This window comes from Corythoichthys intestinalis, chromosome 6, assembly GCF_030265065.1.
Source record: "Corythoichthys intestinalis isolate RoL2023-P3 chromosome 6, ASM3026506v1, whole genome shotgun sequence".
Classification (NCBI taxonomy): Eukaryota; Metazoa; Chordata; class Actinopteri; order Syngnathiformes; family Syngnathidae; genus Corythoichthys; species Corythoichthys intestinalis.
In genome coordinates this window covers 28,067,999-28,088,113 of record NC_080400.1, presented here as the reverse complement: position 1 = coordinate 28,088,113, position 20,115 = coordinate 28,067,999, and the positions used below count along the sequence as shown (strand labels likewise).

At 39.6% G+C, this 20,115-nt stretch overlaps 1 protein-coding gene across 1 annotated transcript in view; it reads left to right on the top strand.

Annotated features, from left to right (window-relative positions):
- plch1 (phospholipase C, eta 1) overlaps positions 1-20,115 on the top strand; it is a 148,706-nt gene that overhangs the window by 1,413 nt on the left and 127,178 nt on the right. The window contains exon 2 of the mRNA XM_057838266.1: positions 17,743-17,840. Within this exon, the coding sequence (XP_057694249.1) occupies positions 17,762-17,840 (79 nt within the window). The 5' untranslated portion in view covers positions 17,743-17,761. The remainder of the gene's footprint in view (positions 1-17,742; positions 17,841-20,115) is intronic.

Genomic DNA, 20,115 nt, shown 5'->3' with positions numbered 1-20,115 from the left:
AAATCTCGACCACTCCTTGATGTCTGCGATTTCTGCATCGCGACCGTTGTTATATGACCATGTTTCCCCCTTAAAATCACAAAAAAATCCAGCTGTGGCCATTCACAGCTGTGTCTTGACACTCAGTGATACATGCTACATTGAGTTTTTGGACCGAAACAAAGTAAGTATGCGATAATATCTCGTTAAAGTCATGGCGTCTGTATTTCTGTTCTCGCGTGCTCTCACCTCCGGATAGGGTTTTGCTGTTTAAAAAATATATTTTTTAATAAAATGCCCTCCTGCCCAAAATTTTTCTCCCTCCCCCCCCGAAAATTGAGATTTTAAGCTTTCCAATGATGTATCACACATGTATATCGGACAATTGTGAAAGTTATTTAAATTGGGGGTCTCAGAGCGGAACTTCAAGTCACCTGAGTGTTTTCCGCCATATTTTTTTTTTTTTCAAATTTATAATAGTGCATAGCTACTAGTATGTTCATATTACTCATGGCCACACATAAAACAACCCTTATGCAGGGTGCAGACTTTCTCTGCAGAGAAATCCCTGAATTCAAAGTGAAAGTTGAAAGTGTAACTTTCACAGTACACGTGTTCTGTAAAAAAAAACTTTATTGAATTTAAACTATATGCAATACATCTTAATAGGAGTATTATTAAAATAGTGTTTTCCCTACAGCACAGCTAATATCTCCACACAATTTCTCCAGAATTGGGATCTTCTAGTTAAAATAGTGTTTTCCCCCTTTCCTCAAGTTAGGTGTTATTGTTCAAACTGTATTTAATGTTGCAGTGTGTTAAATGTTTTCTAAATCCAATTCAGAACAGTTGTTGAATACAAGTGAGTAGCGATTAACTTTTGATAGAATGCCAGTCCATACATACAGTGGGGACACTGTACACTGTACATATGGTATATAAAGTTTAAGAACAGCTGGTTTTGTTAAAAAAAAAAAAAAAAGCTTGGCAATTTAGCATCACCCATCTAAATTGATGAGGACTAATTTGTCCATCAAGGCCTGGAATTCACCCTGGAAAGGCTCTTTGCACCAAAATATCTGACGTCTTTATCAACATCAAGCATCGGCACTTGAGACTATTTTATTTGTGTTATTTATGATTGACATGTCTATTGTTGACTCCCCCATTCCCTGAAAAGTCACAAATACTCATAAAACAATAATAGACCCTTGTTTGAGCTTGCAATATTTTTTTATTTTCACAAATGTAGTAGTCTTCGCCCCTGCATGTAGATACTTTATGCATGTGTATGTGTGTGATGGAATGTTTCAGTCGTAAAGGGACTCCCTGTTGTGATGTGGGCGCACTATTGTGAGCAGTGTATCAGTTTGCTGGCATAGAGTTGTAGGAGGGGTAATGCGAGATGCTGCATGTAGGCGCTCTGCACCCTCATGAATAACTCAAGTCATGAGCCATATTGGAAGCGTGTATGGGTACAAACACATTTGGATGTGAATTACATGTGTGAAGTTTTTGTGATAAGGCAGAAGTGAAAACTGATGTGATTTTAGAGAAGTGGAGGATGCAAGGGTCAACAACTCGTGATTCTTCATTTATTTTGGTGAACAGGATGATGATATATGTTGTCATATCGTACAGCACTAATATATATATATATATATATATATATATATATATATATATATATATATATATATATATATATAGTGGATACATTTCTGCAGATATTTCAGTTTATCTTTTCATGGGACAACACTGACAAAATGGAACTTTGACATGATGAAAAGTAGTCTGTGTGCAGCTTATATGATAGAGTTAATTTATTTTCCCCCCAAAATAACTCGAAATACAGCCATTATTATCCAAACCTCTGGCAACAAAAGTGAGTACACCCCTTTGAAAAAACGTACATCCCTAAATGTCCAAATTGACTACTGCTAGTTATTTTCCCTCCAAAATGTCATGTGACTTGTTACAAGAGTGCTGTCAGCATTGCTGCGGAGATTAAAGAGGTGGGGGTTCAGCCTGTTAGTGCTCAGACCCTACGCTGTACTCTACATCAAATTGGTGTGCATGGCTGTCACCCCAGGAGGAAGCCTCTTCTGAAGACGGTACACAAGAAACGGTTTGCTGAAGACATGTCAACAAAGCATATGGATTACTGGAACCATGTCCTATGGTCTGATGAGATGGGCAGGCTTTCTTGTGTACCGTCTTCAGAAGAGGCTTCCTCCTGGGATGACAGCCATGCACACCAATTTGATGTAGAGTATGGCGAGGGGTGTACTCACTTTTGTGATACACTGTACATTCACACGTATACAAGGCGCATTTATTTAAAAACAATGTTTAATGTCTCTTAATTGCGCAATATTTGTTTTTTTTTTCTTTCCATGTTCCCGTGCCAAATTAAACCACACATTTTTAGCACAGCACACCACATCATCATCTGGCCCTTCTCGATTTGGAGGAGCTGCGGCTCTAATCTAAGCACCTCCTGGATGACCGGACAGTCATAACAGTCATACCGGTACTTACACCACTACTTTTGTCGCTTTTTTTCTTCTGGCAATAAATGTGAACTTTGGACCTGAAGAGCAAACATTGAATTCAAATTGACTTTCTTTCTTCTTTTCTTTATAACCGGTGTTCTGCCAAAATCTGCTACATCGGCGAAACGTCCTACTTTAGTCGAATTTGACACCCAGAGTACTACCGTGCGCTCTAAACTTGTTTTGTTTAGATGCATACAGGAATAACGTACTAAAAAAATGGCTTCAGAAAATACTTAAATATATTTATGTCAAATAAGGACGGTTTACATGCGCTACGTGACTAATGTGGTCAACTGCTTCAAAGCTAACACACAAAAAAAACCATGGGTAAAAGTATGAGAGGGTAATACATTCAAAAAGTATCTTTGAGGCAGTGAAAAGGTTCTAAATAACTAAATAAAAACAAAAATAGTGAGTAGTCGCCGCTTCTAACCGATGTGCGCATGCGTGTGGATTAATGCGCAAGTGCGCTGAGCATTGTGTAGGACGTTTCGCCGCGTAGTAAGGAATGGCCGAACACTGGTCCTGTTCAGCTGCTTGGACACGGAAAATACGAATCTGAGTGTCCTTGTGGTCTGAACCGTTTCAATGTATCACATGGGAGTTTGATATACTCCTATTCTAGTTGTTCATTATGTTTTACTAAATTTATGAATCTATGTTTGAATTCAAATTGACTTTCTTCCTGCTGTGCTTCTTAATGACATGAATAGTTTCCTCCCACCTCTGGAGTTACAGGGGGGAAAGTGAAGGTATGACCTTCCATTTCTCATTTCACTAGTTTCCATTTTTTTGGCCAAATTTAATCTGTACAAGCCCATAAAAAAGATCCACATTTTTGGGGGGTTTTATGACTTCTAAGCTCCTGCGATATCGCCCAGTCATGCTTTCTGGATGTGTCCCCCCCCACCCCCCCACCCCGACTCTGACCCCTTAGTAACCGACTGGTTTTTCCAGGTTTGCTCTGGCTCCTTATCAGGTCAAAGAGCTCATGGAGGCAGACTTGGCATGACCATTTCCATTCTTTCTTTCTACCCAGCATCATACAGTGTGTTTACAACTGCATGTATCATAATTGTAGGAACTGTATAGTGAACTTAAGTGCCTGGGACAGCATAAAAAATCTTAAATAGCATTATTATGTGACTTAGAGTAATATTTTGAGACAATTCTACTCTATACATTAATTTGGCAAAGCGCAGATGATGAGAAATTAGTCTTTTAATCTACTGTTTAGCCCCTGCCTGTCATTATAGTGCTCTAGCGTCCCCAGTTGGAGGATTACGTCGGCAGGGTCACAATTTCATCCGATTTAGAATTCAGCCCATTGAGGGGAAATAATTCAGAACGAGGAAAATGCTATAAAGAGAGCAGCAAAATGTCCTTGTTTCACTGTCTCTACTCCAATAATTTTGCAGGATGTTCTTTTTATCCTAGCATTTCCCTCCAATTGCTAAATAAATGATATGGTCATGACAAATAACTGTCTTTTGCTAAATGGAATATTAAATATTAAAAATGCATTTATTCAGTTTTACACGGCAAATTTACTCCATAATGATCAAGACTATTGACTTTTTGCACCTCCCGAACGATATTTTATGCCACCGGAGTTTGTCCGGCTTTTGTCATTTCTCTGCCCTGGCTTAGGAGAGCATAAACAAACCAGGAGGCGTGACAGCTAGCTGACATGCTAACCCAAACCGAGCGGCGTTTCCAAGTCTTATTCCCACCATTCTAAGCGAAAAATCACACGAAACTACCCTGGATCATGTCTGACGGCGGTCGTCGAATGTCACAACGGATCGGCAACCCCCCCGGCGGTGAGCAAGTTACAGCTTGTCGTTCTCCTGCTGCGGGCAGGAGAGCTCATTTGCCGGGGAAGCACCTGAAGAATGACCACCGGACAAGCCAGCCGACGTCGGAGGAGCGCGTAGCTGCCCGAGCCCAACCCAAGGATAGTGGTCTATTGCCGGGCACACGAAGAGGGTAGAGGGGGCTGGAAGTCTGGATGATATGGAGAACCGAACGAGCATAAGCCAAGTATAGCGCTCTCCCGGCAGGCACGCAAAGAGGACTTAGGGGTGTGTGCGACAAGCGGCCAGGCGTCGGCCGAGTGGCATTCTCGGTGGACAAGGAGCATTGTCGGCCACAAAATGCAAGCCGCCTCCGTATTAAAACGTGAGCCATGATCCCAGTATTTGACATAAAACAAAACATGATGTTTACTCACGTCCTCGTAAGTCCAATGGCCCCACAGTTGTTGGACTTGTTTTGGCCAATCACGGGCTGGGGGCTTTTGAATCCCAAAAAGGCACACACGCCTCTCTCTGGTGCAGCAACAAAACCCTGCAGCACATTTGGCTGGCGTGATGTAAAAAATAAACAAATTAATCCACAAAATCAGCTGAATCCGCAGTCCATCTGCAGTGTATAAAGCAATGCGGTATTGTGAGATGCTGACCTGGATGACGTCACATTCGCGTTCGTCCTCAACCCGAGAATGGACCCAGAAGTCACTCATTTTCATGGCGCGGAATTAAAAAAATGGAATAACTAAAACGATCATTTCCACACACATCCAAGCGGTCAATTTCATTCAGGAGCATAATATACCGTGTGAAATATGAAATAAACATGCTTTTTGCTGTTATAGGCACTTTAAATGGAAGGAGACACTTCAGAGGAAATAAATTCAGTGTTTTTCTTTTATCCAAACTGTGTAGCATTCAAAAATGAGCATTATCAGACAACAAGGTTTCAAATAATGTTAGAGGTTTAGTTTTAACATCGTGCTGAATGTGATATTACAGTGTCATTTACCTGACCTCTATTTGCACTAAAACTACTCCCCCGGTGCATCTATGCGTGTGAAGCCGTAAGCAGACTGTTTGCTCTCCCCTCTGATAACTCTTTAACAAGTTTTACATGTGAGGTCACTCATTGACCTGTGTGGAACAGGAAGTGTTTCTAATTCAGACTGTCCCTCTCAGTTTATTTTTCTCTGCAAATATACCGACATTAATGCAATCTTTCCACAAGTAATGTTGTTGATTATTGATTTGATATGAGGAGGGGCTATATGGGTTACTAATGTTGCACCAGATTCATCATCACCCCAACAATAAATCATTTAAAAATACATGGCTAGAAAATTACAGAAACAGATGGAATTCAAAACCAAAGTCATAACAAATTGCTCTATTCAAATATTTTATTTCTGCCTTAGTGACAGCTAGATTTCTTTTTTCTGCACAACTGTGACCAGGAAATCCATTAATTGTGTTGTCCTGACCAAAGTCATTTGTGCCTCACTAATTTTACTTTGTTAGTTCCCAAACATTTATTGCATGTTGTTAAAAGAAAAGGTGATGTAACACAGTAATAAGCATGACCCTGTTCCAACTTTTTTGGAATGTGTCAAATTCATCAAATTAATATGTAATGCTCATTTGCTAAAAACAATTTTAAGTTTTATCAGTTTGAACATTAAATATATTGTCTTTGTAGTGTAATAAATGAAATAAAGGTTGAATATGATTTACAAATTGTTGTATTTGTTTTTTATTTATGTTTAACACAGTACCCCAGCCTCATTTGAAATGGAATTGCCTGCCTGATATTTGCTTAATTTGCAAATGACAGCTGGTGGCATAAAGTTAAGCGGGCACTGTGACATGTGTCAGTATGGAACGGACAGATGCTCCTCCCTTTGTGTCTGCATTTATCAGGTCATTGTCTTATTACATGAATTTGAGGGGCCATTCAGGCTGTGTGGATGTGACATGCAACCTTTGAATAGCCATAACAATGTATTATCAGCAAGACAAGGGTGACTTCAAACAGAGCAAAGACAGAGATGTGAACAAACACTATCCTTAATGCTCAGGACAACCATCCACTTTACTCATAGGTCATAAACACTTTGCATTTTCATCATTTGATCCATGTGGATTCATTATGCTGTATATGTGTAGCTGGAACATTTGATTTTGCTGTCAAATAAACTGCATGTTTGCCCGTACCCTATACAGGGTGACCCCAAAAAAAGTTTACACTCAGTTGACTGCTTGTTTAAAAGCCATTGAAACATATCTAAATAGGTTGTCATGCTTAAGTGATTCATTAAGGTCACTCAATGCAGTTGGTAATCTCTCGTCTCTACAATTCCTGTGCTTCTGCTGAAAATGAAGAAAACTTTAGCTGTACCTGAATTGCTGCGTGCCGGTCTGACACCTACTGAAATTGCAGCAAATCTGAGAATATCCAGATGTGCAGTCTACAAAGTTAAAAAGAAGCTGAAAGATACTGGAACAGCCTCACGAAAACCTGGGTCTGGAAGTGCCCGATCTGTGGGGACCAAAAATTTGATTGACAAGGTGATATGTGGCCACCCTAGAGTCCAGATCTCAATCCCCTGGATTATAGCATATGGGCAACTGTGGAGGACAGTGCCTGTAAGAAGCCACAAACTTCTGTGGCAGCCTTGGAGAGGTCCATTGTTAGATCTTGGGAAAAGATGACAGCATCCTACATAAAGAAGACCTGTCAAGCGTTCCGCAGGCGCCTGGAGGCTGTTGTGACACTTAAGGGAGGACACATTGAAAAATAGAGTGTACTGTACATGTTCTTTACAATAATGTATAATTTGTGATTAAATTCTAATTCTAAGATGAATAAACATGGCATTTAAGTTGTATTATGGCAGTGTAAACTTTTTTTTGGGTCACCCTGTATGCTTCGTTCTGATTGTGTTACTTAAATCTGTCTTAAAGCAGAAATGTGAAGTAATTTCATAATATGCCAAATAGGGTCACATTTAAAGTAATTAAACATTGTCCAACAAATAAAGCATGAAAAAAATATATGTTGTATATTTGACAAAATAATTGCGTTTCTGAAGTTCGAGCCTGAAAGCGGACGAACCCGGAATTGATACGTCACACCGAGAACAGCGATGGCAGCGCTCCATAAGGCCGCCATACAAAGCCCTTCAAACAATGATTCAAACAGCGATATAAGCGATAGAACGAGCGCAAGGGAGGAGATCCAAGTTTTTGAAGAGTTGGAGGAAGAAGAGGAGGTTGGAATTTCATGTTGGACCTAACATGTATTAGCCAGACGCTAATCAGGATGCAAACAATGTGCCTAGACTACCTGACATGGAATGGAGTTATGGAGTTGGAGACAAGACCCATCGGGATTACAAGATTGGTAAAATATGGGCTGTTATTATTTTCATGATTTGAAGATGCAGGCATTTGCACATAATTTTATGTTTTTGCCTATCTGATGACATTGTGTAAAAAATAATAATCAGACTTCATGTTCATTTTGGTAGATCCGGCAGCTCTCGTGCATATAAAATAATAATATAAAAACATTGGGGGGGAAAGAAGAAGTTGAGTCGTTGATGGCTTTCTCCACTTTATTGTGGCAATAATAAGAAAACAAAATAATAGCGGACTGCCGGCACATTCGACCGCGAAGTTTTGCTTCTCGCTGATCTTCCCCTCGCCTCCTACTACTCACAGCTCTCCAGTCCCAGCGTCTCTTAAACAGATCGTGCATAGTGTCTTGTCATGAGCTTTTTGTTGACAAAGGTATCGAACACACGACGTGCTGACAACTTTGTTTCTTTATTAACACATGGAGCTAACAGTACGAACACAACTTGGGGCTCTCGGCAGGAAGTGGTGTCTAATGGCGTGGGGAAATGTAGTTTTTTCACACAAGCGAACAGATTACAAAGCACCACTTCAGTGTTGTCCCGAGACTACATTTCCCATGATTCACTGCGTGACCTGCGCGCTCGCTGATTTGCTGCGAGACATTAAAACCAACACGCTTGTTCGTCAGCTGTCACCTGTCAGCGGCTCTCATTAAACACAAACTAGAAGGCTATCAAGCGATCACCGTGAAAGAAACGCCGAACCATACAAATGCAATGCAATGCTTGAAGCATGAAGGTGGAAATACATAATAGAAATACAAATAAATGTGCACAAACTCACCGGCGGTGTTTGTCTCTTACTGTAACGTGACCGTGAATTACCGTGACGCCGACCCGCTTAAATGCACATCCACACCCCTTTCCCGATTGACAGTGGATTAACCCTTTCGGACAAGATCGTAGCTGAAGCACAATTTAAACACGCTTAACCTAGCGAACGCAACAACAACTATGATCGGGGATTGCCACGAGTTAGCTTTTGGCTAACGTCGCTAGCTTCTACGGTTCATTCCACAACAGTTGGCAGCTCTGCTTTGACAAAGTCATCAGTCATCTATCCAAAAATCACACTTACTTTTTGGCAAATCCTTAATCATAAGCAGGCCGGTTAAGGAAGCAGGCATCTTCGAAGTGTTTCTAGCAGAGAACACTACTCGATGATGGCGTGAAATTCATTCGCTTCGTGCGAACGAAAGATGTCCATTTACGTGCCCTGCTATCCTTTGGCCACTCATACAACTTTTCATTTGAGTTAGAACAAAACATCGCCACACACCGCCGTGGCATCTTAACGAGAAGAATGCAACAAACAATACTGTTCTATGGCGGACTTCCCTCGCACTTCTCCGTATGACGTTATTTCCGAAGATTGCCGAAGAAAAGCATTTTCGTTGTCTAGGGCGTTGCTATGGGTTAAACAAAGAATCTTGAAGGGTTGCGAAAAAAAAAAAAAACGAAAATATGCTTATAATTGTTTAGCCATTGATATTATTCAAAAACATGGTTGGCCAACCTTACTTCACATTTCCGCTTTAAGTCTACTCTGACAAAACCCTCACTCGGGGGTATCCTCAGCCTATTTTTTTTTTTGTCATTCTCATCATGAGTGATGGCGTGCATCAGCAAGTGTGTCGCGTTTATTATTTCAAGTCACTCGCTCTCCTGGCTGAGAGAACCGGGTGGATTCCCTGGAGGTTTGAGACCTCGATGACAGATGAGAAGCCTCCTCGTGTTACAAGCACTTATGGGAAGAGGGGGAAGTAATAGTCTTTACTCCACCTCTTGATGTGAACGTAACAGTAGATACGCATTCAAATTACCCATTACAAAGTAGGATTCTAGCTAATTATACAGTATGTTGAACATTACGGTATATTTCCACTTTACGGAGACATTTGTCATGTATCAATATTTTGAATGACCATACAGGTGTAAAATCGGGTTAATGGGAACTTTTTGTTGATTTTAAAGAACTTTCCAGTGTTCTAAAAATTGTCTGTGAATATAGTTTTGTCTAAATAACCTCAAAGTTTTAGAGATGTAGGGATGGGGATGGTGATCATATTAGCTATGATGTAACAGTCCAGAAATACATTTCAAGAAATGGCCAGATAACTAAAGTCCTACTTTTTTACTTAGTTTTAGATTACACTGCTGGCCAAAAGTATAGGCACCCCTGCAATTCTGTCAGATAATGCTCAATGTCTCCCAGAAAAATGATTGCAATTACAAATGCTTTGGTAGTAATATCTTCATTTATTTTGCTTGCAATGAAAAAACTCAAAATTATCATTTTACACAAAACTCCAAAAATGGGCTGGACAAAAGTATTGGCACCCTTTGAAAAATCATGTGATGCTTCACTAATTTGTGTAATTAACAGCACCTGTTACTTACCTGTGGCACATAACAGGCGGTGACAATAACTAAATCACACTTGCAGCCATTTAAAATGGATTGAAATTGACTCTCCTCTGTCTTGTGTCCTTGTGTGTACCACACCGAGCATAGAGAAATGAAAGAAGACCAAAGAAATGTCTGAAGACTTGAGAAGCAAAATTGTGACGAAGCATGGGCAACCTCAAGGCTACAAGTCCATCTCCAAAGACCTAAATGTTCCCGTGTCTACCGTGCGCAGTGTCATCAATAAGTGTAAAACCCATGGCACTGTGGCTAACCTACCGAGATGTGGACGGAAAAGTAAAATTGATGAGAGATTTTAATGAAAGATTGTGGGGATGGTAGATAAAGAACCTCCACTAACATTCAAACAAGTTCAAGCTGTCCTGCAGTCCGAGGGTACAACAGTGTCAACCCGTACTATCCGTCGGCGTCTGAATGAAAAGGGACTCTATGGTAGGATACCCAGGAAGACCCCACTTCTGACCCGGACACATAAAAAAGCCAGGCTGGAGTTTGGCAAAACGTACCTGAGAGAGCCAAAAACGTTTTGGAAGAATGTTCTCTGGTCGGATGAGACAAAAGTAGAGCTTTTTGGGAAAAGGCATCAACATAGAGTTTACAGGGGAAAAAACGAGGCCTTAAAGAAAAGAACACTGTCCCCACAGTCAAACATGGCGGAGGCTCCCTGATGTTTTGGGGTTGCTTTGCTGCCTCTGGCACTGGACTGCTTGACCGTGTGTTTTGCATTATGAAGTCTGAAGGCTACCAACAAATTTTGCAGCATAATGTAGGGCCCAGTGTGAGAAAGCTGGGTCTCCCTCAAAGGTCAAGGGTCTTCCACCAGGACAATGACACAAAACACACTTCAAAAAGCACTATAAAGTGGTTTTAGAGAAAGCACTGGATTCGTCTAAAGTGGCCAGCAATGAGTTCAGACCTGAATCCCATAGAATACCAATAAAGTAGGGGTGTCAAACGATGAAAATTTTTAATTGATTTAATTACAGCTTAAAAATTAATTCATCGTAATTAATCGTAATTAATCGCAATTCAAACCATCTATAAAATATGCCATATTTTTCTGTAAATTATTGTTGGAATGGAAAGATAAGACACAAGACAGAGATATACATTCAACATACTGTACATAAGTACTGTATTTGTTTATTAAAACAATAAATCAACAAGATGGCATTAACATTAACATTCTGTTAAAGCGATCCCTGGATAGAAAGACTTGTAGTTCTTAAAAGATAAATTTTAGTACAAGTTATAGAAATTTTATATTAAAACCCCTCTTCATGTTTTCGTTTTAATAAAATTTGTAAAATTTTCAATCAAAAAATAAACTAGTAGCCCGCCATTGTTGATGTCAATAATTACTTACACAATGCTCATGGGTGCTGAAGCCTATAAAATCAGTCGCACCCAAGCGCCAGCAGAGGGCGGCAAAACTCCGAAAAACACAACAAGTTCACCTTTCACTGTACCCTCATTTTAATCTGTTTGAGCGGGGCATTTGTGCGTTAATTGCGTCAAATATTTTAACGGGATTAATTTAAAAAATTAATTACCGCTCGTTAACGCGATAATTTTGACAGCACTACTATAAAGAGATCTGAAAATGGCAGTTTGGAGTAGGCACCCTTCAAATCTCAGAGACCTGGAGCAGTTGGCCAAAGAAGAATGGTCTAAAATTCCAGCATGAGCATTGTAAGAAACTCATTGATGGATACGGTTGTTCGCAGTTATTTTGTCTAAAGGTTGTGCTACCGAGTATTAGGCTGAGGGTGCCAATACTTTTGTCCGGCCCATTTTTGGAGTTTTGTGGAAAATTAAAATGATTTAATTTTTTTCCATTCTCTTTTGCGTTTTTTCATCGCAAGCAAAATAAATAAAGTATTACTACCAAAGCATTTGTAATTGCAATCATTTTTTGGGAGAAATTGAGCATTATCTGACAGACTTGCAGGGTGCCAATACTTTTGGCCAGCACTGTAAACTGGTGGACAGGTGGTCCAGATATTGAACTATTTGTATGCAAGCCATTAAAAAGTCAATTTACATGAGTATATCCGCTTTAATAATGATTATATAAATAAATGACATGCTGACTGGTTTGACTTCATGGTTGTCTTTAGACCTAACAATGAAACCATTATTATTGCAAAAGCTACAAGCCAGCTCATAAGAAACTAAGAAAGGGAGGGGGAAAATGTCCCTTATCATTTACTCATGTCTCATTGAAAAACGGTATGAAAACAAACAGTAATTTAGTAACAAGATTGTATAAAGAAGCAGCAGGCCATGTGGGACTGTGCGCCGCAGATAGCTCAGAGCACTTAATAGGCTTGAAACCTTTAGTATATCCAAAATGAACGGAAGACCTGAACGCAATTGAATGGATTTTGTGGAAGTGGAAAATATGTAAGTGTTGTACCACCTGTTGCATAAGACTGTGACAGCCATTTGAAACCACATGAGTGTTCAACCATGAAACACTTTTATGATGTAAGTCCTTTGACAGGGAAGGTTGTATGTTGTATTTTAACTCAGAATTGACGTATGTACAGGTCAATGATTATTTTATTAAAAAGTTTTTTAATCGCAAAACAAAATTGAGTAAAAAAACCCTCCTAACAAACTGAATATGAAAATGTATACTTTACACTAGAGAGGTACAACATTTAGTAAAACCAACCAAAGTTTTACTGTTGGTTGGTAAATAATTTTATTCAGAAAAATCCTTCATTATTTATTACTTTTGAAAAAGACAATTTAATTTGTAATCTCTGTAAAATAAGTGAAAATTGAAATGGGGTGTTCCAAAGCCCTACGTCCCAGGTGTACCATGGTCATTGGTGGAAGTGTAGGAAGTGGAATACTTACAGTATGCAGGTGAAAGTGCTGCGTGTGAACTCTTCCATCAGTAAAAAATAGTGGTTTTCAAACCTTTGCACCAGGTTAAATGTGGAGGTTACATTGATGAGAAAATAGTTGGTATTATTTTATGAGAATACTATTAGACACAGGTCTTGGAGTGATACCTTTCAATCACACACCACTTCAAATTACAGATGACCGGATCGCATATTTCTTCACCAGAGTGTGAGTCACCTGATTTTGAAAATCTGCCGATACCAAGTCCCGATCCGATAAAGAAAAAAAGTTTTTTTTAAACAAAAGTTCCTAACACGTTACTGTCCCACTGTGCCGCCTTCATAAAGTGAATTATTTTTAAGCAAGAATAATAAGGGTGTAACGGTACATGTATTTGTATTGAACGGTTTCGGTTCGGGGTCCTCGGTTCGGAACGGAGGCGTACCGAACGAGTTTCTAACGTAATGTAACCTTTACTTTTCGAGGCTGCGAGTCGATCGGGTTACAGATTCTTTGTGTAGATTATATTTACTCTGTTTTCTCTACTATAATGAGCACCAACACGGTAGGACAGCTAAGAAACGTCAATGGCGCGACAACGTAGCCGCTGCGAGAACGCAGTGAAGCGCGGGCGTCAAAGTCAATCAGCCAATGCACACCAGTCGCAGTGCGGCCGTGTGTTAGACACGTCCCAGAAGCGGCTCAACGCGACGCACGAGAACGGCAGAGTTGATTATTTGACGCGAGATGTGGCCCTCCTGCGTCAATACTACTACCGGTAGCTAGGATCGGGCCGGAAGTCACTCGTGTAAAAATACGGTGGAGCCGGTCGATTTTCAAACTAATATGCAATCGTAACCTACTTTTCAAGTCCATCAGATCACTTCAGTGGTAGATCGGGGCACAGTTGACTTGTCTTTGTTGATTTACTGCTGTCTTCTCTGCTATAATAATAACCAACACGGCCCCGTGTTCAATACAAAATCCTCCTACCACAACAAAACAATTAGGAACTAATATTCACATAGGAACTAAAGTTATACAACATAAAATATATAATATAAATAGGGCTGCAGCTATCGATTATTTTAGTAGTCGATTAATCGATAAACCATTAGTTCGAATAATCGAGTAATCGAATAAGGAACATGAAAAATTAAATTAACTGAGCTGAACCTCAAACGGTTTAAAAAAAATAAATAAATGAGGATCTATGTACAACAAAAGAAAAATTGGCTAACTTACATCGCACAAGTCCGCTAGTTCAAATGCTATAAAATGCTGAAACTCTTTTACAATGCTCTTAACAAATGGTTCAGACACATATTCCCACAAAAATAGGCTAAATATACCTATAAAATGAATTACGAATGCATTAAAAAAAATTTCCTCAAACAAAATTTTGCTTATGTTGGTCTTAACAGGGAGCACCTGGATTCAGCCATGTGAATTGAGGCCGAATAGAAGGCAGTGTATCCACCCTAATCAATAAAACTAAATGAAAGCACTTTCAAAATAAACCATTACAACGTCACTTTAATTAAACGAATACTCGAATCAGCAAAATTTAATTCGAATATTTTTTTTCTAATCGAATACTCAAGTTAATCGATTAATCGTTGCAGCTCTAAATATAAATGAATACTACATCACATTTCTAAAATATAAACACATAATAAAATAAATAATAGCCCATTTAAATAAAATTAATTGAAATGAGCTAAAACACCTGTAATTAAATAATAAAAATAATACACACATCCTGCTTACTCAATTAAATTTATTAATTTCTGTGTGGCGCTTTAACTTGAGAAAATCCACCAATAAAGCTTTTGAAAACCGTTCATAAGAAAAAAAAATGTTTCATTGAAGCATTGCATTTGTAAAATACATGTTAAAATCTTTGTCATTGGGATTGCTTTTCTCTTTAGCACAGGACTTCTTTTTTCTTCTTTCTTTCAGAAAGAAAGCTGACCAATACGCGGGGTCTGAAAGGCAAACTGTTGTTGGATTATCTTTAAATACCTGCTACTTTTTGAGCAGAATTCTAGCTTTGTATAGGCTAATGTTCCTATTGTTGAAAGCACAAAAGTGTGTAATAAACAGCTAGCACATTTATATTTTGCATTTTGTTTTCTTACTGTACCGAAAATGAACCGAACCGTGACCTCAAAACCGAGGTACGTACCGAACCGAGATTTTTGTGTACCGTTACACCCCTAAAGAATAACATAGAAAAATGCTTGTATTAATGAAATGCTTCATTGAGTGAGTCCACTCACACTTTGACGCTCAAGCTGCTGAGAACTTGCCTGGCACAGCCTCCCTGTATTTTTCAAACACTGTGAGAAGTAGTCTGGGACCCAGCCCATTAACGGCCTCTCGAGCAAGGTACAAAATCAACCGTCCAATCAGATTCGCACAGAATGACGTGTCGCTGTATCCGGCCGCCATATTGTTTGTCTCTGTTTAGCCCTATTCTCAATGGTTTCAATTAGTCGTTCAGTTTATAGAGCAATTCATGGAAGCCCCGGTGTTTTCAGACGCTGTAAACTCATTGGATGCGTTGCATAAAAGGCGTTATGTGGAAAAGCTTCAGTCTATCCATTCGCCAGATCCATATTTGATGCCTAAATCGATATTTTTCGACCCGCTGTCTTCGCCCTCTCTGCCTGACATCTGCTACCCTGATATCTACAACTATCTTGTCCACACAAAATCAGCCTATTGTCACGAAAGTTTGAAAAACTTTAAGAGCAGCACTCTAAGCAACATTACCCCGTGTGACCCTTTACTTCCAATTTTCTAAAATGGCGACAATCAAAAAAAAAAAAAAAAAAAAAGTTGACTGCGATGGCCGACGCTTCAAGGATAGGTGGATATTGGACTATTTCTTCAATAAAACACGCAACTACTGTGTCTGCCTCATTTGCAAAGAGACAGTCGCTGTTTTCAAAGAGTTCGATGTGACGCAATATTACTAAACAAGACACGCTGACATGTACGACAACATTACAGGGAAAATACGCAGCGAGAAATTATAGCAACTTGAAGCTAGTTTATTTTTTCACAGCAGCAGTATTTCGCAAGAGTCCGAGTGTCGAAAGAGAAAGCCACAAAGACGAGACTGTTGAAATTATGAATTAAAAAAATAATAAAGCAAATGTGACACACAGAAGGGCTTGCTAAAATTTGTTTAAATATATTGTTTTATGTAAATCAGCCAAGGTAGCCCCCGCATTTTTACCACACCAAATCTGGCCCCCTTTGCAAAAGGTTTGGACACACCTGTTTAACTGATGAGCCGTAGACGAGGCCAGCTTCTTTCACTTGGTACCAGCTAAATATTATTCAAAATGTAATGATGGTGGAAGAAATAATCATCTTGAATTTGAAACTGTATGTTGTCGGCGATTAGCCTCGCAATGATCTTAATTGTGATTGTCAGCCCAAAACCCTCTAAATATATATTAAATACATCTTACCAGATATAAAATGACTACTACATAATCCGTGGTAATCGTTTGGAGCCCAGTTATCTCGTCGAATTGCAGCAGTCCATCTCGCTCTCCTCTCCGGGTCTCTCGGAATACGGTAGAACTTCAAGTCTCTCCGTCTATCTTCTCTGTTATTGCAACCAACCGCCACACACGCCTTCACTGTTTTGATTATTAATGTTAACGAGCAGAAAAACACGCCATAATAGGAGGAATTTACGTAGCGGTAATGCATCAACATGACGAGTAGACGGACAATATGGCGCAGAGGCGTGGTTGTGACGTCATGTGAGTAGGGTCTATACCAGGCAAACTGAGAACAGCCTCTCACACAATGTGTTGCCATAGCACACTTATGCAAGTTTCACGATGATTGCCACATTTGTGCATTTGATCGTCGAGCTACCAAGCTTCACTGGCAAGATCAAAGTTACCAACCTGTCAATTATCGTTAGCCTTTAGTACCAAACGCAAGCTAGACAGTTTGGCCGTACTGCTTTGCAGGCGGGAGGGTGAGCGGCTGTGGTGCTGTTTGAGCATGAAGCATAAAAACAAAAATTATACAGTATTTTTAAAATTAAAAACATGATCATTTTCACCCGATTCCAATCCTCTGAAAAATGGCGCGATCGGCCTGATTTACAACCACGTGTTTGAATCGGGACATCCCTTCTTCAAATTATAGTAAAGTAATACAAAACTGTATATGACACACTAATGAAGTTTGTGTGTGATTTCACTCACTTGGACCAGTGAAAGGAAAACACTTGACCTCTGACCTCCTCCTTAGTTCAGCAGGCTTCAGACGCTCATAACTCAAACGCCGGATCCTCCGATTTTGGAACTATTTGTGCGTGTGTGTGTTGTGCGTATAGGGGAAGTTGTACATCACAGCGGTTCAGACAGACGACAGGTGGGGAAAGGTGATCAGAAGGAAGTACAGCGGTGGAAAATGGGAGCAACTTGAGAGTAGACATAAACTAAAACATGTGTTGAGAGTGAGTTGTGGAAAATTACTGTCAATCAAGACAGACCTGATGAGTGTCGCTAGGTTAGCTGTCCCTGTCATTCATATCCAGTACTACAGTATATGTGCAGATTATGTTCACTGTGTGCAAGTGCTGTAACATTGTATTTACTAGTATAAGAGTAAGTAAAATGCTGACATGAACTATTTTAATGTTGTTTTCAGAGATTGACATCCTACCGCCATGAGCGCCTGGGTGTTGAATAGGAAGGGGGTGCCGCAGTTCCGCCGTCACTTTTTGACTGACAACAGAGTTGCTCAAGGTAAAGCTGTATTTAAAAAAAAAAAAAAAGAAAAAGGTAAATTGGAAGTCAGGTACTGTGTCTCTCGTGTATTTTATGCACACAATCATCGTTGGAGTTTTTGGAGTTTAAAAAATTTTTTTTTTGACTGCAAGAAATTCCCCAAATACTAGTATTGCATTCAATCGACTTTTCACTGCTTCTTCCTCCAAAAATAAAACAATTTCAGTTTTAATGACATTTTATATAAATTCCTACTAAACTGGCACAATGTTGAATTGAGAGCTGCACTTAAGGTAACAGATGATACAGATAGCATTTTGCCATTTATCTTATAGGATCGAGGCTTATAATTTTCCTCTTTGTTAACCCAGCGTTTTAAATAATTTGCTGTGAAATCATTCTTTAACATTTTAAATAACTGTTTTTGAAGCTCTTTTGGCATCTTTTGATATTTTAGGTTAGACCTGTAAATAAATCTGACTTGAGTATAAATACTGTAACTCAAACCTAAAATCCTAATATTGTACTGTAAATTCTTATCAGTTCATTTTATGTTCATGTTAGTGCGTGTCACACAATGAACAGTAGAGGGAGACTCCATTCCACGTTTGTGCCTTTTACAGCTGCTTAATTGCAAGTTAAATTCTAACGCATCAAAATAAACAGCACCAATTTAAGGCTTTAAATCTGAACAGAGAATTTTGTAACTGCAGTCTGTGACAAATGTGTTATTCCTGCTCACAAACAAAACGACACTATGTACTGTAAGCTAAGTAGCATGTGGTGGCTTATTTTTGTTGAAAATTCATTTTAGAGTGTGTCCTGTTAATACTTATATATATTTAAAGGGTATGTAGTGCCCTGGGAAAATTCTAATATTCCATCATTTATCCATAAACGCATGCCTTTTGTATTCATATCATGCCACTTCGTGTAATTACACACAAGAAAATGAGAGAAATTTGGCTCGATTGTCAAGCTAAAACGACTGGCGCCCGAGATCTGGCAGATTGTGTGCGTGACGTCACGACAAGTGAAGAGAGTGCCACCTGCCACTAGGGGGGCAGCGCCTGTCTGCATCAACATAATTCCTTCTAGTGAGGGGAGAATTAGGGGTGTTTTGAGCTGTTTATGCTGATGCACTGTGTTCGTCCTGCACATATTCCAGGTTCCCTCATGAAGAAACACCCCTCGTTGTCAATAAAAGAGAATTCAGAATTGACAGTGAGGGGTGTTTCTTCAACAAGAAAAAGGCTCAGTGCTTTAATACTGAATGGCGGCGATGATGGCAGACAATTTCGTTTCTAGTTTCAGCGACGAATCCGACGTAGAAGGACGTAACGAATGTTCATCTAATGGTGACGAGGAGAGTTACAAAGCTTTAATCGGTGTTTTAGGTTACCAATTTGAGCCCAAACGAACGCCAATGCAGCGTAATGAAGCAGTCATTGAGGGGAGCAATGACACTGATGAAACATCGGCAGCAGATCGTGTGGGAAACACCAATGATTTGTTTTGCATTTCTTTTTGTGAAGCTGATACACCGTGACTGCAAAATAAAGGAATGCATAGAATAATTATCATTTATTGCGCTATCATAGCTTTTCGCTCTGCCAACAGACACAAATATGAATGGGATCAGAGGATTTGTTCTATATATTTTACGAACGATAATTTATACATGTGTCCAGTCCTGTATCCAATGCGCGACATTTTTTATTATAAAAGAGTACTCACTCTGGCCATTTCGAGCTTGGCTGCTCCCCTCCTTTGCTTAGCTTTAGCCTCCTTTACCAGTCATCGTCCTCTTTATTGATATCTCGGGACATTTAGGTGGCTGCGCCTGTATGGTCGGCACCGCATCTCCTTTGAGCAGCAATCTTTTAGCAAAACCCGATTTCTCTTGTCCATAGTTCGAGAAACTTTCAGGTGGAAAATGCGCACCACAGAAAAGCGTGCCGGAGGATGTGTCTAGAAAATTAGCCCTCTTTGCACGGACGAACTTTACCCATTGTCTGTGTAGTCCAGCTTTTTTTTCGCGTTCAGGAACTCATGGATACTATATTCCGATAAATAACTATTTGTACACCACATAGCACAGCAGTTTTGAACCATTTTTGTGATGTTTTGGTCAAACAAACCCCAACGCTACTCTCTCGTCGTTAAAAAACAATGGCACCTGGCTCCGCCTCGACTGTCAATCACTTGTCGTGACGTCTCCGCCCCATTCGGCTGTTTCCGGAACACTTTCGGAAATGTTCGTCATTTTCGATCTATTTTCGATAATTGCTCA